Source organism: Erithacus rubecula, assembly GCF_903797595.1.
Source record: "Erithacus rubecula genome assembly, chromosome: 4".
Taxonomy (NCBI): domain Eukaryota; kingdom Metazoa; phylum Chordata; class Aves; order Passeriformes; family Muscicapidae; genus Erithacus; species Erithacus rubecula.
The window spans coordinates 59479366-59500429 of NC_136686.1; the positions used below are offsets into that span (position 1 = coordinate 59479366).

At 35.0% G+C, this 21064-nt stretch overlaps 1 protein-coding gene across 3 annotated transcripts in view; it reads right to left on the minus strand.

Annotated features, from left to right (window-relative positions):
* CACNA2D1 (calcium voltage-gated channel auxiliary subunit alpha2delta 1) overlaps positions 1–21064 on the minus strand; it is a 359815-nt gene that overhangs the window by 12634 nt on the left and 326117 nt on the right. For all 3 annotated transcript variants that reach the window (XM_079304608.1, XM_079304609.1, XM_079304607.1), the window contains 16 exons: positions 20994–21055; positions 19281–19357; positions 17350–17410; positions 15603–15700; positions 13571–13655; positions 13301–13363; positions 12206–12309; positions 10875–10961; positions 10444–10511; positions 9351–9389; positions 8107–8178; positions 7515–7667; positions 7345–7397; positions 4445–4500; positions 4167–4296; positions 2719–2831 (listed from right to left, as the gene is read on the minus strand). In XM_079304608.1, coding sequence (XP_079160734.1) covers positions 2719–2831; positions 4167–4296; positions 4445–4500; positions 7345–7397; positions 7515–7667; positions 8107–8178; positions 9351–9389; positions 10444–10511; positions 10875–10961; positions 12206–12309; positions 13301–13363; positions 13571–13655; positions 15603–15700; positions 17350–17410; positions 19281–19357; positions 20994–21055 — 1321 coding nt within the window. The remainder of the gene's footprint in view (positions 1–2718; positions 2832–4166; positions 4297–4444; positions 4501–7344; positions 7398–7514; positions 7668–8106; positions 8179–9350; positions 9390–10443; positions 10512–10874; positions 10962–12205; positions 12310–13300; positions 13364–13570; positions 13656–15602; positions 15701–17349; positions 17411–19280; positions 19358–20993; positions 21056–21064) is intronic.

Sequence of the window (21064 nt, forward strand, 5' to 3'; positions counted from 1 at the left end):
GAAAATAAACATCCTGCACAACTTTTCTGAATAATTTCAGAACCATAAACAGAAATAAAATGAAATCTGAGGTATTTTAATATTTTCTGTATTTTTTTAATATTGCATAAGTATTTCAGAAAATACTAAACTTTCAGTGGTGCTGATTAGTTCTAGTTTGTGTTACCGCTGAGTTACTCTGCTATAATGAAGGTACACAGTAAAAGGAAGGAAACTTGTTTGGGAAAGTAATGTCATATACAGGTTGAACATAGCAGTGAAAGCCTATAGAAACTACTGGCTCTATTATAGGTACACTTATATTGCCCCAAATATCATAGACAATACCATGCCACTGCAGGCTTTGTAGTAAATGACAGAACTACTGAGATCCCATGAGCATTTCAGTGATGAAGGCAGACAGAGAAAATGCTGTCCATACTACCCACAGAACAGCAGGAGAGAATGGGGAGCAGTGACATGCTATTAATTAGCCAGCTGAATATATGAGGTACTGCTTTAGCTCACATCTCTGAAATGTGTAATTGCTGGTGTTAAAGTGTACTTCACACTCTACTTCACATGTGCCACTGGCTAATGAGGGGCACAAGTCATTGCAGCAGACTTGAAAGGTATGGATATGGCAAACTGCAAATCAGCCTTCTTGAAACTGCTTGTATTACCATTCAGTATGTTCTGCTTTTTTATTGCACTCCAGGTAACACACATATTAAAGCTATTAAAAGAATGGAGTGCCAGAACTTATTTTAGAAGCTCTAATTTACACTTGAAGCAATCCTGTTCATGCACTACCGTGGAGTAGTACAGCAACTTCAGTGCAACAAGTGGAAGAGAAGGCAAGATGATGGGGAATTTATTTCTACAGATCTGCATCTGCCTTCATTTAAATATTATCAGGCTCATCTCCCCTCTTCTCTGCTGTGACTCAACTGAAAGGGAAGTTGGAACACAAAAATATTCTGAGACTGTGCATAAGCAAAGCTGTACCAGCCAAAAGGAAGCCAAATGTAATAATAATCATCTAAATAGCACCCAAAGGTCATTTTGTCTGCTTGGGTGATGTTATGCTACATCTGCATTTCACTATGTACCTTAGTTACAGAAAACTGGGAATAGCTTAGTACTGCATAGTTATAAAATAAAATAGTTTCTTTAGTCAATATAAGCCCACCCAGCTGTTCTGACTGCCATCTGAGGTCATCTACTGCTTTCTAGTAGTTTTGGGCTCCACAGGAAAATGCAAGTCATGTGCCTTTTCCCATCCACCATGCTTCATTTTCTATACTCAGCGCTGTTTATAAATTCAGACAGTGGAAACAGTTAATCAAACTGTCATGGACTGAAGCCAATTAGAATATTAGGCTGTGTTTACATATTTCAGTGATGACACCCCAATGTAACTTCCTTTTCAGCCCAAGCGTGGATGGAATTCCAGTTTTATTAATGTGGCAATGAATGCATTGCTTGTGCCAAAGAAACACAGTCATCTCTACCACCATCTGCTTTTCTTTCAGGAGTGGGAGAGGCTGTCTCAACTAACTTCCTGATGTGGACAGAGGTATTACTAATTGTTTTCCCTGTGCTGTCACAGTAATCCAAATTATGGTCTGATTTACCACTTCTGGTGTGCTGTCCTCAAGCCCATGTAGAAGAGAATGGCTGAGGGGAAATTCTTCTGACCTAGAATGTGTATGTTGGTTTTATGTATTTCCATCACCATCACCTCCAGGTATCTACTGCTCTGAACAGGCTAAAGCAGAGAGATTGGCAGCAAGAGTGGTTGTAAATTAAAACAGTCTTTCACATGCTTTTAACTTCAATGCTTGTGTTGAAAGAACTCTGCCTAGCATGTAAGCCAACTGTATCTCCAGCCAGCTCTGAAGAAATTGTATGCAGCAGGATGAACTCCAGCCTTTGATGGCTAATGCAGTTACCACACAAAGTAAGTTCATCTTTGACATGGAGCATACACTGAAGTGCCTTCATCAACTAACCAACAGTGCAGCATCTCAACTTTCCATGACCAAACAGTCCCATCCTGGCCTTTTTTTTGCTATTTCTCTAGACAGACATATTCTTGTCTTTTAGAAAGGTAAAACAAATGCAGGACGCTCAGACTTTCCTTGCTTGTGCTCTCAATGCCAATCTCCTTGGTGGCCCTTCACTAGACTTCCTCCTGTATGCCAATGTGGTCCTGGGAAGCACACAGCACTCCAGATGTGGCCTCACCAGTGCTGAAGAGTCAGCAAGGATCAGTTCTCCCAGTCTGCTGACTACACTCCTGCTGTCATGGCCTGGGATGTGACCAGCCCACTTTTCTGCAAGGCACAGTGCCAGAACATGGTCAACTTCTTGCCCATCATGAACCTCCAGTTCTTTTCTGCAAATATTTCTGTCACTTTGTTCCTAGCCTGTTCAGCTGTACAATTATTTCTGTCCTGGACCCAAAACTTTGCATTTGCTTTGTTGAAACTTCATTAAGCTCCTGTCAGCTCATTTCTGTCTAAATTCCCACAGATAATAGCTTTACTCTCTACCTCCATGACTGGTGCTTCTCATGACTTGTGATATCATCCACAAATACCTGATACTTAAGTATTCCAGTGGCAACCACAGTAGTAACGTAGATAAGTGTGTCATTTCTCCCCAAATATATTCCAGTATCCTACAGCCAAAAATCAATCCACACTACTAAATAACATGATTTTTAAAGGATACCCGGCTTCTCTGCTTGCATCAGTGGCTTTGGGTCGCAGGAACGGCACAGCAGTTGGCTGTCACTAATAATGAACACTAGATTGGTGTTTGAAATCTTCTCTGCATAATAAAGTCTGGAAAAAAAGCCAACAAAAACCTATGTTTAAATGGAGCAAGGAAAATCATATTTGAGAAGGACGAACAGTATTGGAATAAAATAAAGCTTCACAGATTTAGTCTGCCTAATACTGTTTATCCTTTCATTAACAAACAGTAAGAAACATTTATAATAAATTTTGTAATCTTTTTGACATTTCCAACGTACTCTCTTTCAACTGGACTTGTTAGTGGAAAAAATGGAAAAGAGCATAAAATGACTTTAATTTAGTTAATAGCTAGCTCTGTACTGCTACCACAGTAGCTGTACTGAGAAACAACATCAGTTCAGCACAATTAACACTAAAAAAACCCCAACCACAAAAACAAACAAACAAAACCCCAATACATAAACCCGTCCGTAAATAAGGGTGAGTGAGAAGCATAGGGTATACATGTCATGTGTTGGATATGTATTTGTTGCATTTTTATGTCCACATAATTCTGCAAAAGGTCTTTAGGTTACTAGGGCTGTTTTGAGTTTATAAATAAACCCAATTTATACTAGCAACATAGGGGAGGAAGTACAGAAGTGGAAAAAATGTCTCCGTGTTTTGGCTGTCTTCACCATTCTCCAAAGCTCTCTCTCTTTCTTTTCTGGCTTGAAATATTGTTCTTTTTTTTTTTTTTGTTTCAAATCTGGCTATTAATTCAAATTTCTAAGATGTTTTCAGAAGCTCAAAGTGTATGCAAAACCCCAGCAGGCTCTTGTATGAAACAGAGATTTAGGTTCCAGATGCTATGTTTCTGAAGAATACAATTTTTTCACATATTATTAAATAACATCTTCACTAGCCCTCCTTATAGTGTCTAGAGAGTAATTCTTTTATAAAAACAATAGAATACCTTCATTTACTCTATAAGACTCATGGCTCTTAAATCATAAGCACTATCAAGTAGAAGATAAATTAGAAGATAAATTGCATCATCTTCTCGACTGTCAAAAATTCTGATACATAACCAGATTAGAGAAGATCATACCCCTTGAGATAGTGCAGAATGCTTTTAAGTTGAAATAATAAATTAAAAAAAAACAAATTGTGACAGAGATAAAAATACGATTTTCATGGAGCACAGACTATAAAACAAAAAACCTAACTAAAGCATTTCTACAATTCTTTAATGATTAAAATTAAATTAATTCTAAACAAACAAAAATTGAATGCAATTTGCATGCCTCTATTCTTTTCTATCCTGTTTATGTAGGTTTGGTGAAATTATTCCAAAATATATATTTTACTTCTTATAATAGTGTATCTATCTATCTATAAGTAAAAATCCCAAAGTTATTACTTATATTGAAGAAAGTTTACCTGGAGCAGTTTATACAGTCTACAATCCCACCAAAGGATTTATCATTGTTTTCAAAGAAATACTGAGTTTGCTCAGTGATACAGCTTGTTTTAGGCAGAGCAGCACCAAAATCATCATCTTCCATATCAGCTGATATAAAACAAAAAAATAAATGAATAAGCAAACAAGCAACATTTTTAAGTCACAGACATAATGGGGAGACCCAAATATGTCCCCTGCCTAGATTCTTACCTTCTAGTTCACTCAAAATTGACTCTTTAACATTCTTTTGACTTACCTGCTTCGAGGAACCGTGGAAAAGTCAAGCTCAAAAACAGCTGCTGTAAGATAGACCTGAACACAGAAAGACAATGTATTTATTTTTAAAGGCTCTTTTTCTACTTTTTATTTTAATGGATACTTAAAAGCTACTCAAATATATGTTTTTAACAAATTTTAAATGCTTTTGCCAGTTATCAAAGCTGTGTTTCTTTAAACCTTCCAGTTTGACTCTGGTTTTCTTTTCCCACATTCTCATTCACACTAAACTTTTATTCTACTGTTCAGATTTGCTGTAATCTGAGCCCACAACTCACATAATGGAAATGTTATCACACCACCCATGCCCTCCCTTTATACCTCTGTGGGAGGTGGAAGAGGCATGTTGGTGTTTCTCCACAACTTAAACCAACTGGAACTCCTTTTTAACATGCTCAGGGAAAATTTTCCCGAATTAGATACTTTGCATTGATTAAGATTTTTGCTAAATTTCTGAGAAGGAGATCAATACTGAAATATTATACTATAAAAACCACTACTGTAGCAGTTGACTTTTAAAATCATCTCCATTCTTGCTCTTGAGTTATGGACTACATTTTCTTCCTATATGCTGCCAAAATACTTAAGCTTAAAGAGCAACATTAATTTTTTTTCTTCACCAATGATGGATTTTTTCCCAATTTTATTTACTTAAAGTAGGTACCAGCCTGCCACACACACAGACCCTTTCTCCTCTACCAGCCTGTCAAAACAGGAACTGCAACACATATATTCTCTGACACCCTGCTTCTCCTTAACCTTCCTAAGTCGCATTTTTCAGTTGTCAAGTTCAAGCTTGTTTCTACCCACAGATATGACCCAATCTCTTCTCATCTAATTCTATTCTAACACTTGTTTTGCAGAGAGAAGGGACTGTGTAACTTCATCTAATCTGAAAGTTTTTTTCTACAGTAATTTCTATGTAAAGACATTGAGTACACCTACCCCATGGAGACATTCCCTGAAGGAGTTGTGGATTCACATCCACAACTCTGTGCTTTGAATCATTAGAGGGACAGCACAGAGCAGCTATGGATCAGAAGAGACCTGATTCTATTCAATAGTGATGCAATTTGCTGACAGAAAATAGTAATCCTTTGTAAAGAATATACAGGGAACTGAACAAAAAAGGCAGCCTGGGAAAAATTCTAAATCTTCTGACTCAAAGAAGCATGAAGGAGAAATGATACGTGCTCTCTTAACCAAATGCTGATGTATCCCATATAAATTTTGAAAATGATCGCTCACACCTTTATCTCACATTTTTTGCCTGAAACATTATAGCTTCCTTTAATAACCTGGTTTCTCTTATTTCCCTGTACTTGCTTTTGCCAGGTGCCTTAACTGAATGAACTTTTTGGTCATCCCTTTTCACTTTGCTCGCTTAATGGCCTTCTCTGCCTGCTTCTGACCTAGATTCCATTAAAAACATGGCAATAGTAAAGTACTTTAATGCTGTGCTTTCAAGTTAAGCATCACACAAAATAAACCTCAGGTCTAAATTGAGACCAGATCACTGAGTCTGATTTGAACACTGATAAACGGAAGTTTCTCTGTTTGAAAAGAACTCAAGTTTCTCTTCTGGATTATTGCCCATCTTCAATTTTTAAGGCTTGCTTTGCTGTTTTCCAAAAAAACCCAAGATTATTTCTCTTCCTGTTAACTAAATGTAACCAACAATAAAAAACAACATACAGTCTTCATAGTGCTTCTGTGAGAAAACTACGTTTTTTCAGCTACATATTTTAACTCTTAGCTTCCTAAAAGAGGTAATTTATTCCAGTTTGGTAATTATTATTAGAAAATAAATTTTAAAAAGTTCCATGAAGCTTTAGAAAAAGGACCAGTCTCCAAGGGTACAATTCACACCACAGCAAAAGCATCACCTCAATGCCAATTATTTATCCCAATGTGATGCTGAGGGAAGTAGCTGATATGAGTTCCAATCAGCATAACTCTGGAAAAGTTAAAATACCCCACCTGAGTACTCTGTCAGCTCTGGAGTTCTCAGCACAGAAAAACATAGGCCTGTAAGTGGGTCCAGACAAAGGCCAGAAAGTCATCAGAGGAATGGAATACTTCTGCCATAAATAAAGGCTGAGAGGGTTGGGATTGAGTCTGAACGAAAGGAGGCTCCCAGGAGACCTTATTGTGGCCTTTCAGCACTTAAAGGGGGCTTTTAAGAAAGATTAGGACAACCTTTATAATAGGGCCTGTTCCAATAGGACAAGGGGTGATAGTTTTAAACTAAAAGAGGGAAGATGCACACTAGACACAAGGAAGTTATTTTTTACAATGAAGATGGTGAAACATTGGCATAGGTTGCCCAGAGAGCTAGAGATGTTTCACTACTGGGAACATTCAAGGTCAGGGGGATGGGGCTCTGAGCAACCTGATCTAGTTGAAGATGTGCCTGCTCATTGTAGGGGAAGTTGGACTGGATGACATTTAAAGACCCCTTCCAACCCGAACTGATTGGTTTGATTAATGTGCTTTGTAAAATGATTCACTGAAAAGCAAACATTAAGTTTTCTTGCTAGAAAATAGCAAAGATGATATTCTGAAGTAGGGAACCAAGTGATCAATAACAAACTGTGATAATATAGGTTTCACAACTGCCCATTAATCCAAACTCTGCTTCCTGAAGCTGACTTTGTAGTCAGAACACACAATCACAAAACGGGGCAAGAGCAGTTTTGAACTGAACTGTTGGCCAAACAGTCATGTTTGGAGATATAGCTAATAATTTTCATGATAAGAAACTACAGAAACAAAGGGTCCAGAGAACTTTTATGGAGGAAAAAAGTCCAAACCAAATAGTTTCAGCCCACTGAATAATTATAGTTTGGATATAGATATTTCCTACACACTCATACTCACCAGGCGGCTGCTGAGGCCCACCATCCAAGTTGCAAAATATCTGTTATTGTAGGCTGGGGAAAAAAAAAAACAAAAAACCAAAAAAAAACCAAGAAAAGAGGTTATTTTATTTAGAGAAACACATGCAGACTTTCAACAGATTATCAGTCACTGCACATGGGACTACTGACCACATAAGCAGAACGAAGTCCAGCTCCTTGCTTTGGTTCTTCTTCAGGATCACAGACTGACTGATAGTCATAGGACTTGTTAAAAGCATACAGGGACATGTTAATCAGGTTTCGCATCAGGCCAGGGTCAATTTCACCAAAGAATCTTCCAATCTGATGGGGGGCAACACAGAGAGATAAGATAAAACATTTTGAGTGTTTTTCTCATAACAAGGTGCACAGGTCTAAATTCCCCAGTTAGACATTAACTGTTAAATGCACTATCAGTGGGATCCTGCCTGGGGAAGAGCAAGAAGAATATGAGAAAGAAAGTGTGTGGATAACATACTGCATGTCCTCACCATCTTAAGTCCATTGGTATCTACCAGACTAATGGCAGAGCACAAAAAATGCAACTTGGTAGTAAGTTTGGTATCTTCATCTATAAAGAACACTAAAAAAGGCTAACAAACCCCCTAGAATTTCTGATGCAGCAATATTTTTGCAATTCAGAAACGTTATTTTTAGAGTAAGTTGAGAGTTAATTTTTTTTTTTTCTCTTTGAACTTCTTCCTATTGGTTTTCATGTTCTGTTCCTAAAGAACATACATACCTGTTGTGTATATTCGTCTCGATTGGACATCAAAAGAAATCCACCATCATCAAGGATAACACAGTCCACATGCTGTTGTAAGAAAGTGAAATATGTTTTACAGGAAAGATTTGTCAATAGAACACTCTGTAAGAAACTACTTTTTTTTCAAGACATCAGAAGTATCTTCAAATCACAAACCCATAGCTGAGGGCCAATTTTAAGTTATAATAATTGGCATTATCAGTATAATAAAAGTTTGAACAGATCAAAGGCTTATTTGTGGCTTAATTTCATAAAAGTTGTTTTGCAAATTCTTATTTGCTCAATACTTTGTTAGTTCCAAGAGTGCTATATCCTTATTAAATCTGATTATAATTGGAACTCAGTTCATAATAAGGGGCTACAACTTCTCATGTGCTTCAGCTGTATTTAAAGTACTTTTCCATTTGCAGCTTTCAATGGCTAAAATCTTAAGGGCAGGCTCCCAGCTTGCTAGGCATGATTATTTTCACTTGCCAAGGACTGTAGTGGGATTATTCCAGGTGTCAGGTGTAGGAATGGGAAACCCACTGATTCCATATGCTTTGCACTTTGTAAAAGATCCTTGCAGCAACACTGGAGAGATAGCAGTGAGGTCAAATAGGCAACTCCCCACAGTGCCCTTTCTGCTGCAATTCTTGCATTTAATCATCTTCACATTCCTCAAAAGAACTCAGAAGACCTGAGCACAGGAAAGCTTTTAAGCACATGGCAGAACCTGATATGGTGACAGTCCTGGATCTGTGGTCTCCTGAGTGCCTGCAGAAGTATCCTGAATGTGCTGGGAACCAATCACTGTGGAAAAGCACATTATGGACTCTGGTCCTTCTGACTTTGCACTTACTCTTTTCTGAGGTGCTTTATTTCTTAGAATTTCAAAAAAAAAAATTTTTTTTTCTCAGGATTTGTCTTTTGTTTTGCAAACCATTATTTTTTTTCATATTTTTCTTCACATCATTATCTGTTGCTATTTTGCTTTACACTTGTTCTCACAACTTTATCACCACAGCCACTCCTCCTGGTTTTATGCCCTCTTTTCCCCCTTCCCTCCTAACCTTCATCTTTCTCAAGACACAAACAATGAAGCCATATTTTCTTTAAGCCATATTTTCTTTAAAATTAACACTCAAATAATAGTGATAGAATCTGTCGTAGATAGATCTAGAGAGAATGAGTGAATTTCAATATTCTGTTAGATATTAATAAACCAAACATTTTCTTACCATGCTATTTCTTTCACAGCCACAGATTTCACTGTTGCACTAGAACAGAAGAATAGTAATCTTCAGAAAAATGTTACAAAATAAACTGTATTTTGCATTTTTACTAATCACTCAAGACAAGAACAAAAGATTCTGTTTTCAATATTTCTATATAAATTTAAATTAATTTTGAGTGTTTATCACTTATCAGAAATCTCCCTCTGAACAACCTGTATTCAGTAATAATCAATAGCACAATCTTGACTGCCTTTCCCAAAGACTGATACAACTCCCACGTGTTTCTCATGCTCTTGTAGCATTGTGCACACACTCAACTCTGTCCCTGCATTATGTCCTCAGCAAAACAACTACCAGGTAATGCTGGAGTCATCAGCATTCTTTCTGAAATATTCATCTTACTTTCCATTTTTCACTCCTGTATTTTTAACTGTTCTGACACTTAGGCAATGCATTTGCCTCCCCACTGAACTACAGCTCCAATACCTGAACCAGCCAGACTCTCTTATTGATTCCCTAAACATGCAACCAACCAAGCAACATTGCCTTACCCAGCAAGAAGCTTATGCTCTGTAAGTTTCTTCATTTTGCACCTTTCCTTCCACAATTCACTATCGATTCCACATTTTCCCTTCCATTTAACCTTTCCTCCTTCCCATTTACACCTCAGATGTATCACACATTTGATGTATGGAATCAAATGTTTAAGCACCTATTTCATTAACTTCTGCTAAAATGCTGTGATACTGGTTGCAATATAAATCCTTGCTTACCCATCCTGGATATTAAATAAAAACAGATTCACCAATTATTTTGCAGATTTTATTCACTGCTACAGCCTAACCTTACTACTATCTAGAATATGTAATTTTTCTTTGTCTTTATCCATGTTTTATAATTATGAAAGCAAGACATGTACAAAATCCAGCCTATTTCAACATAGATTTATTTTGTGCATTTGGATGATTTAAATACCACAACTACTTGGCAATTGTGCATCAGTGTGACTCTAGCACAAAGAGACAGTAAACCTATTTGCATCTCAAGCTTTGAGAAATGCAAATAAAGTTCAAAAAAGACTTGGTCAATTGCTTACCAGACTCTTGATTGTGGTTTTTGTGAAATTTTCCATCCAGCTGGTTGCATCAATTTTTATTCCAACAACTAACAAGAAATACATGAAAGTCTTTCTTAGTAAAATGAAGGGAAAAAAAAGGTAACTGTATAATCCTAAAAAAAAGGGGGGGGGTAGGAATTATAGTGACATGTAAATTATTGAACTGGAGAAGGATAAAATATGATTTTTGTTCAATTGTCTGATCACCAACACTGTTCATGAAACTAATAAATTAAACACTCTTACTCAAATGCAAACAATTTTCCACTAGAAAGATTAAAACTGTCACAGACAAAGTAATGTTATTATAAAGTGAAGTTCCTTTGAAATCTCAATTAAATTTCCAATTCACAGTTGAGCAACAACTAAATAACTAAAGTATTTCAAGTTTCAGCACCACTCCATCTTACCTGCTGGCTTCAGAAGCTTCCCATCAACTTCTATTTCCACAGCCTTGCTTACCATAATACCTGATTCATAGCTATTGGCACCACTTTCTGACAGTATCGAGGAGAAAAAAAAAAGCAAACAAAAAAAAGAAGTTAGGGTGAAATAACAGCTCTTCCTCTGAAACTTATATCTATTATTATCCAAATACCACAATAATTTTTAAAAATCCTTATCTAAAAGCACTGATCCAGCTGTAGTACACATTTATCACCTGTGATAGCTCAGATCACTAACACTGGTATGACTAATAAATATTTGCATTTACTTTTCTTCTTTTTATTCCCTGTTTGACTGCTTCATAAAGTTACTCTAGCCTTTTCTTCTGCATATAGGGCCATGAATACCTGTACAGATGTGGGAGCTCTGCAAAAACCAGGATCAGAGCCAAAGATGTTATCCTGATGTTGCCTATGTATTTTTCATTGCAGGGTATACCGACACCACCCACTAATGCACAATTTCTGCTCTGACAGACTTCAAACTGTTTTCAACACTGCTTAGTATAAAAAGGCAAGTTAAAAGTCCCTGGAGCTATTTGAGGAGCAACAAAGGCTTCAGGGACTTTTCTTAATTACCATCTTTATATTTTACAGAGAAAAAAGATGGAATAAATAATTACGAAATAACAGCAATGAAGGATCCCATATGTTTAAGAGAGCAGTATGTCATTTGTGGTAGCATCTGCTTTTTGACAAACTTGAGATGATTACTCACATCAATAACAAGCACTTGCTATTCTGCTTATATAGGTTTGAAATGTCACAATATCTCAGACCAACTGCTTTTGGTGAATTAGCACAATTGTAATAGAATTCAAAAATGAAGTTTAAACTAAGTAGTGGTGCAGTGGCTAGAGTTATAGCCTCATGCCTGGACCCCAAGTGAGTGCTGGGGGTGCTGAGACAGTATCCAGATCTGAGCTCTATTAAGACCTTAGGTAGAGTTATTGTCTATGAATTAATTTTTATTTCACTTTCTGTTAAAGTAATTCCGCCTGTATCTCTGCAGCATCTCTGTAAAACAAGAGTTTCAATACACTGAATGAACACCAGTACTGTGTGTTTTCCCTTAGGTTAATTCTGAGCACACACGGCCACCAGACTAGTTGAAAAATTATGATGACCTCGTTTAGTTCCTCCTAGTTTTTCCTTAATAATGGGTATTATCACTAGATTCCTTTCCTTATGAGGTGTCATGCTTGCATCTTTTGTCAGAGACCTCATCTGGTATGGGAAACTTTCACTAACATTGGACTAGTGAGCTCTGACATTTCCAAACTGTGATGACTTACTGTTGTAGTATGGAGCTGTGAAAATATAGTTGTCATTATCTAAACTCCTCTTATAGAAGCTGATTTCATAAGTTTCTGCATTTTCCAACCAATCTTCTCCTGCCCTAAATAGAAAAAAAATAGGGATGAAAAAAGACAGTTTAGAGTCTCATTAAAGCTGTATACTGCTTTCTTTCTTTGTTTTCTTTCAATGCTTCACAGTAGAAAAATATGTGAGATTCATTCTTATTGTCCTCAGGCTCTGTCATTTTCACTGGTTAAAAGACAGGTGTAATCATCACAAAAACTCTAAACAAACAAACCTAGGGTAAAAAGAATTAGTATTCTTGGAAAACCTCCAATTTAGTCTCATCACTTTTTGATTTGTTGTGACAAATACAGCTGCAACACTACTTACAAATAATCTAAATGAACCTTTGCTATGCTTTGAGCTTAATCCTAAAAGATTTAATATCATTAATAATCCCAAAATAGGAAAGAAACTCACTTGGGGAGCAAAATTCATTGCCATTTTCACATTTTGGGGAACACAGAAAAACCTAAGAAAATAGACAAATTTGCCATTTACCAGCAGATCTGTACTGGTGCCCTGACTACTCCCAGTCACTAGTGGGGGTGTGTCTAGTTTATTTTATGTCCAATTTCACATTCTTTTTTGGTCCTCTGACAATGATACATTTTTCTCTCTTGAAGATCCTGGACCTTTAGGTCTGATCTTAGTCTAAAAAAAAAAAAAAATTACCCCCTACTTTTCAGTATTTGCAGCCTGCCAAACAACTGAGTGTTTGGGAGTAATTAGCTATTAGCAATTAGCATGGCCCCACTGCTACTACAAAGACATGGATTTTACTGCTACTCTACACTGATTAGAAATTTGTATTACAAGGGTTTGTCATGAAAATAATGGGACAGATTAGTTTCAAGCAGTGACACAGGTAAAATTGAAGACAAACAAGATATTCCATTAATTCCATAGCTATCAGTAGAGATCAGACCATAGGAGACTGTAACTTTTCACTCAATAAAGCCACTCTTTAAGAGTCCACCCTTTCAGGCCTCCAAATTATCATAATATACTATTGTAATAATACTTACCTTTTGGGGAAAACTCTAGTAACTCCACCATCTGTAACAACAAATTGTGCAACAACTCCATCGCTGTAAATACAAATAAGATTTAAAATGAGAACTGAGTGAAATTCTCCCAAATTCCCATGTCACGGGTTTCCACTAAAGTGCATAACTGTGAATAAATACCTATTCTCTGTAACATTAACTACATATCTGTATATACACACAGATGTATGAGGTTCTGTATTCAAACTCTGAAATGCATTACAAAAAATCAGTAAAAAGAATACTTACAGAGACAGTTTACTCCAATAATTTTGGACAAGGTCATTTGTAAGTCCTGCATCTAGCAAAAGTCTAATGACCATATCAGCATTACCTATCAAAACAGTTAAAATGTAAGTCAGCTGAAACCATATGAGATGGAGTTTCAATAAAAGCCTAAAATGAAATTCTGAGTTGTCAAGATGCTGCAGCCACAAAGATTGTGGCTGTTAATATTAGACATTCTGCCTAACTTCAAATTATTGTCAGCTAATTAAATAGATGCTCTCGCACTGCTGAGTTCACTTAAACATTTTCTTTGTATCCTAAAACCCTATCTTTGTGTCACAGGAATAAGAAGGTGATAAGGGGATAGGCCCTAGCTTTGAAAAAGCCCCACAATCTGCATTTTAACCTATTTTTAAAGCATGTGTTTATTAAAACACTTTTTATCTCAGTTGATGCAAGGGAACAACAAATCTTAATGAAATCCAACTACATCATAAATACATTTAGATTGACTAGGCTCTAAATAAAACAAATTTGTCATCTGACAATGGATACAGGGAAATAAAATAATTTTAAATCAGTAACTTACACTGAGATACCATACTTAAATTTCTTTGAAAAGATGGTTTGAAGTCAATACTTGTCAACCATCTTTTCCAGTAACTCTGGAGATGATGAAGATTATTTCAATGTGGGGATTTTATTTGTTATTCCTTTTGAAAAGCATTTTTAGCTGAGATAATTTCTACATCCACTCAGTCCTTTAGTTAACACTGTTTACTCATTAAAGACACAATTTTTGAAGTAACTTAATTATGGAGAAAAAAAAGGAAAAAAAATTGCTGCATATTGCAAACTGAAATACAGAAATAAGTAAATAACATTTTTGGAATAATTACTTACTAAGCACTACTCTACACTGCAACATTCCTTAATGTGTCCTCAGTACTTGCTTATAGCTTATATTACACAACAATTTTCATTTTTATTGCATTATAATAAATTATCATTATTTGCTTTAATCACTGGAGGTGAATGTTTTAATTTCCAAGACTGAGCCAAGGTATTAAAATAAAATTTCAGTCAGCCAGCAATGTGTCAATGAATAAGATCACTCTATTAAAAGAACACCAAACATCCATACATGCACACAAACATATCCTTTTGTGAGAAGATATTGTATCTAAGTGGACATTCCCTCAGTTACATGGTCTAGCAGAAAGATCCCTGACAGCAATATGTCAAAAAGACTTGAAGAAAGCAAGAAAAAAAAAAAGGTCATTCCAAGGATTTATACATTAGTAATAATAGTACATTTAGATGTGTATATACCAAACCAAATCCAAACACTGATTTTTTCATAAGAACAAGGCTTTAGCACCTTATTGATGGTAATAACTCTTCATTTATTCTAAACAGAGGTTAAAGCCCAATCTCAAAATAAGAATTTATCCCTTCCCAAAGCCCAGTGCTCATCACTGCAGCAGTTACATGGGTCTGTGGTCTTAAGTTATTCAAGACCACGTGAGATCTCTTTAACCATTTTGTGAACCAGCAAAATAACTTCGTTATCTTTTATTCTGTTTTTTGGTTATTTTGGTCTTGAATTTAAGTTTTTTACTTATTTTGGAATAAAATGACAAGAAAGCAGGTTGAAGACTTCATTACAAGATTTTGAGTCTGTTTCAGACTTATTTTGGCTTCTACACTCAAGTGAGAAAATATAAACTCAAAAATATTTGGAGTTTATTAAAATGAACCAGTAGTTATTTGATGCTTGAGCAGAATGCTGAGAAGAATTATAGAAAACATGGGATGAATAATGCCTTACAAACTTCCTTAAATAAAGCCAGAAACTTTCAAACTAATTTTACACTCTCTACTTTGGATAGAAAATCCTGACATAGATACATTTCTAAAAAAATCCAAACAAAAGCACAACAAAAAAAACAAACAAAAACAAACAAAAAACCAAAACAAACACACTCACAAAATTTGAGCATGAACTCTCATCCATGAGAAGGTTCATGAAGAGAGTTTAGAAGTTACTTACATGAGGAACTGCTTGGAGTACTTCTGTCAATATATTCAGTGAAATTTAACAGAAACTCAGTGTTGTTTTCTGATTTTTTTACATCACTACAGTATTCTCTGAAAAACAACAAAACATAAGTCTTCTCATATTTTTTCCTTGTGCTACTAAAGCAGACAATTTAGAATTCAAGCAGGATTGTACAACTATTGTGGAGTAGTGTTATGACTGTGTCAATTGGCTGTCACAATCAGCATTTAATGATTGCCATATCAATTATTTCTGACATCCACAAGAAATAAGGTGTTCAAACAACTGCCTAAGCATTTGGTAAGATTTGGATTGTAAGAAAACTGCATGCATGAAATAGGGCATAGATTCCCAGAAAAAAACTGAGGAGTATTGTAGGACATATACATATTAGGAGATCATAGTTTGCACAATAAAAATATGCCCAGTGAATTTAAATTGCTCCTGGGTAAAACTTTAAAAACACCTGGACTGCTGGTGAAACACAGGCACCACATGCTCAGCTAAGACCAGATTTACAGGTTAAGGTCCTGTCCTCTGAGAAGTTTTAAATGCAATTTTATTAGGGTACAAATGACATGAACATGTAAACACTCTTTCTTTTTTATATATGCAAAACAGATAAGCAGTAAACTCCTGTTCCTTATATAATGTAAGGAAGCAATGTATCATTGAGCAATTCACTGAATGCAAACAAGCAAAATCAAAGTCACTGGGCATTTTGGAGGCAAATATTATATGATGAGTGGCATTAAACAATTTTGATTAAAATTTAAAGATAATTTAGCAGTAAAGCAGGGAGCTCTCTTTTTAAAATGAGCTTTTATATAAATTTAGGTTTACACACAAGTCTGTCCAAGTATTTCACATGACTAAGATATCTTATTACCCTTTATTTACCTTACCATAATCCAGAAATCCCACAGACAGATTTTACCTTACTATATCAATATTCACATTTAACCAGAGCTACATATCAAACAGATTTTGTTCATGTAGGACAGTAGAGACTGGCTAGAAGCTGCTAATTGGTATAATTAATTCTCAAAAGCTTTAGTTTTTCAGAAAAATTGGACTGTTAAGCTAGGATATATTTTAAGATAGAAGACTTTATATAAATCAATCTATTAATTGAAATCGATCTAATAATAAAAAGTCTACAGAAATTTATCATATAAAAAAGAATGCAACAATTCTCAATTGATCTTACTGTACAGCATTTCCTTTATCACAACTATCTTTCAGAGAAACTTATATTTAAGGAAGTTTTTATCATATTAGGTTTCACTTGTGAACATAATTTTAAAAGGGAAAGAAGAACTGCAGAATTTCTCATTAAAAAAACCTCTGGGAACTAATGAAATTAATAAATTTTCAATTATTTAATAATTTTTAGGTTTGATTAATTGAAAATTAACTAATAATTAAATTATAGAGAGATTTGAAACCCTTTGTCTTGAAGTTGGGAAACATGTTGTGGTAAGTATGATGAAACCTTTTTTAAAAATAGTTGTAAGATCTTAGAAGTCAGAACCACAAGAAATACCCAGCTGTGAATAAGTTTTCCATTAAAATATCAATATCAGTTTTTACAGCTCTCAGACTAATAGGAGCAGAAATCAGAGCCTAAAGATGCTATTTACATTCCAGCACGAGAAAAGATTGTTTATTTTTTACCAAATTAAGTTTTATTGGTCAAATCTGTATTTTCCACGTGCCAATTGGGAAATCAACCAACCTTGGTGCTAAAAATGTATAGCCAACTTCATCAAAACGATCAAGCTTCAGTGACTCTGAAACTAAAAAGATGGAGAGTAAACAACAAGTAAATTGGAATTTTTACCATCATTCCTCTTCTCAAACTATTTGGCTAACTTTTGCATGCATCCATGAATTTAGAAAGAAATCTTTCAGACACTTTCCCCCTAAGGAATTCTATGCTTCTCAATATTTTGCAACATAGGAAGAAATTACTTGATTATTATGTACAACATAAAACTGGAAACAGTAAAATAATATCTAACAATTTATTTAAGGAAGACATTTAATTAGCATAGCAACATGAAAACAAATGAGATTTGCATTAGAAGCAAACTGTGATACAAATAAATATTTGTGACGCTGAGTTGTTAGAACATTAAGAAAAATACTCCTAATACTTTCTGCAATAAAGTTTAAAAAACTCAGTCATGGTAGCCTCACCATAAATCCTACTGAAAAAAAAAAAAAAAAAAAAAAAAAAAGTCTTTAATAGGGTCAGACAGAGAAGGATTACAGATTAGCAACATATTGAAATGTGCATGAAAACAGAAAAATACTTCACTTTTTTTTTCCCCTTTATATTGCTATGGTACCCAATGATCATGAAGAAAATCCTGAGACAAGGAATACAGAGGAGAATATCCAGTAGGAATAGAAATATAAGTGAAAAATATCAACTGCAGTAAACAGAAGGAAATTGAACAACAAGAATATACTTGCCCTTTTTGGTTGTCCCTATCCACCAGAAAGAGAAAGCAGGGAAACAGAAAAAAATAGGGTAAAGCACAAGGGGTCACAAACCAATATTTTATTCAAACAGCCCCTTGAATAAAAATATTGTACATAGATTCAAAGGTTCAATTTACATACAGCTGTAGTCTGGAAGAAAAAAAAAAAAGACAAACATCTCTGAAGACTGAAGAATAGGTTCTTGTCAGTTATTTCTCAGTACCTTCTATACACTGTGGCTATTTCAAGGGTCTGTTTTGCAGGTTTTACTGATGTAAGTGCATGTAAGAGAATCACAGTCTTTGCTTAAAAATTTAAATTTAAGTACTTGGTACTGGAGAAAATTACAAAAAAAATCACTGATTATTAATATTTGCCACATTCTTCTTCATAACTGGGAGCAATGGTAGAGGAGAGTGATGCATTGTTAACCAAGTTTTCTCCAAACTTACAGTATCTATGCCTCTGAGGTTTTTTGTGGTTTTTCAAAATTTCAATTTAATTCCATACTTGTTCTAAATTTATCATAATCCCTGATTAAAGTTAAAAAGCTGTGATTGGTTCTATTTTGTATACTACTAGACTACAGTTAAGCTACACCTAATAAACAAAAAGCCTTTTTTATACTGACAAGTGCAATTTCCAGCTATCACTTCAGAATCTATAAAAGGTTTGAAATCAGTCTAATCTAAAAATACAATGCAAACATCCACTAAAACTATTTGCAAAATGCAAAATAAAAACCTAACTGCAGCCCAAAGCAAACAGGGCTTTCACACTGCTCAAGCAGAGATCATTTGCCAAATATGATACTGGAACTGAAATACAAAATTAAAAAAAGCTTACTTTTATAGTCTGTATCACTATATTTTGCTAATAGAATGAAAAACTAGTAACCAGACCCTTAAAATGACAGCAATAGAGGATACACAAAGCAATGATTCTACAGGCACAGAGCAAGGGATAGGGATTGTCAGTGGAACTGACAAATTCTGCACATATTCTATTTTTATAGAATATTTCTTGCACCTCACGTTACAACGGGTTAGAATCATTGCTGAAGATTTCATGATAACATCAGTGGATTCCACAAAATTTATAAAATTCAAACATTGCTTTTTAAGTGAATCTGAGACCTGGCAATACCAGAGAAAACCAGGGAATCTTTACAGTACTTACATCTGGCTTGAGTTATTGATTCATCTATTTTGGCTTTAATATAATAAAAGCTGTATGAGGGTAACACCAGTGCCAAACTGCAACAGAAATGAGAGGAGCAAAGCAATTATGTTATTTGCAGCAGTTTTCCAGTTTCAGCTTCTCTGTGTTTTGGAAGCAATTAACAACTCTGGGATTTGGACAGTCACAAGATGAGGCAGGCACACAGTGATATACCAGCCTCACTTGCAGTAATAGACACAAGTACATTTATGCCAATCCTGAGGGCCCCTGTTTTTATTTCAATTCTTATTTACATTTTTAAACACAAATGCTCTTTTTAGCAGATAATCAAGGAATTTCCAATAATTGCAAATAAAAAAAACCCATGATTTTTGTATCTTCCTCAGACAGATTTAACATCCCAATATAACATGTCCTGGTGATCACTGACTGCAAAAATATCACTTAACACTGTGCTGATTTACATAATACAACAACAGACTCTCACTAACAAAACAATGATCAATATTTTCCAGGAAATGCTTCTGGCAATACTTGCATTCACTTTACTTTCAGGAAGCAAAACAATATTTTCTTTTATCATGCAATCACCACTAACAATATTGAACATAATCGTGCAATAGTATTTTAAGATTTGCAGAGCATTTGCAATTTTTTTTTTTATATTATACTTATTTTTGTTCAATATATGTAAGAATTCTTTTTGCAGCTAAATTCTATACATACATAGAAGGGCTCAGTTCTAAAAATGTATGCAAAGGACAGGAGGTATGAGTAATCATTAAATAGGTATCATCAACTCCCTTAATTTTTACATTTGGATTTCATCCATGCAGAACTGCAACAGTTCCTAATGAAGAGCTGCAGAAATTAACATTAAAATTGTTGTACAGTTGATCCATAAACGAGCTGACCTTTAATGACACAGTTGCAATTTATACAGAATATAAGTGAGATTGCTGAATATTTAGAGATAGCCTTCTACCAATTCTCCTCTAGGGAAATCAGTCGCAGTTTACCTGTCATTAACAGTTACTGCTAGCAGAAATTGCTAATTAAAATCTATAATTTTATGTTTAATAGGTTTTCTGCAAGGGCACTCTGAGGATTTATTGCTATATCTCATGCCAAGAAGCTCAGGCAGAATTAAGAAGTCATGTAAATCAAATGTATTTCTCTAGTGATTGCTAGATGGCAGTCTGATAAAAATTTCCTTTTCTTACTGAATGTAAAGACAGAGGCAGCTCAACAGAAAAATGGAATAGAAGATCCTAGGTTAATGTTCTGTTGTTAAAACTGATTTGTTTTATTTTACACTCAAATTAATGTTTGCATTCTCAGTGACTGTACTCCTGTGCAGAAGAGAACAGAAATTGGGATCCAACTTGGCTGAGGACTATTGCAATTCACTATAACAGAAAGAGCATTTTGGACTAAATTTGACTCAATATTTATACCATGTAGTTTTGAACTGCAATAGTTAAATTTTCCTGAGACTTGGAAAAGCTTTACTTGTTTTGAGTAATGTTAAGAAATATTTCGACATTCCTTCTAATGTTATAATGCTGTGTGCTTAAATGAATTTGAAATAATATACACACCAGTGTTGCCTTAGCTAGTATAGAAAATGTAATGCTAAAAAAATTAACCCAAGTTAACCAAAAGGACACTTAAATAAACAAAGGAAGTCAGAGAATAGAAAAGAGTTACCTGTAGTCAGTGCCATTCACAGCAGTCCATGTATATGTTCTGTTTCCTTTATCAATATACCTCTACAAAGA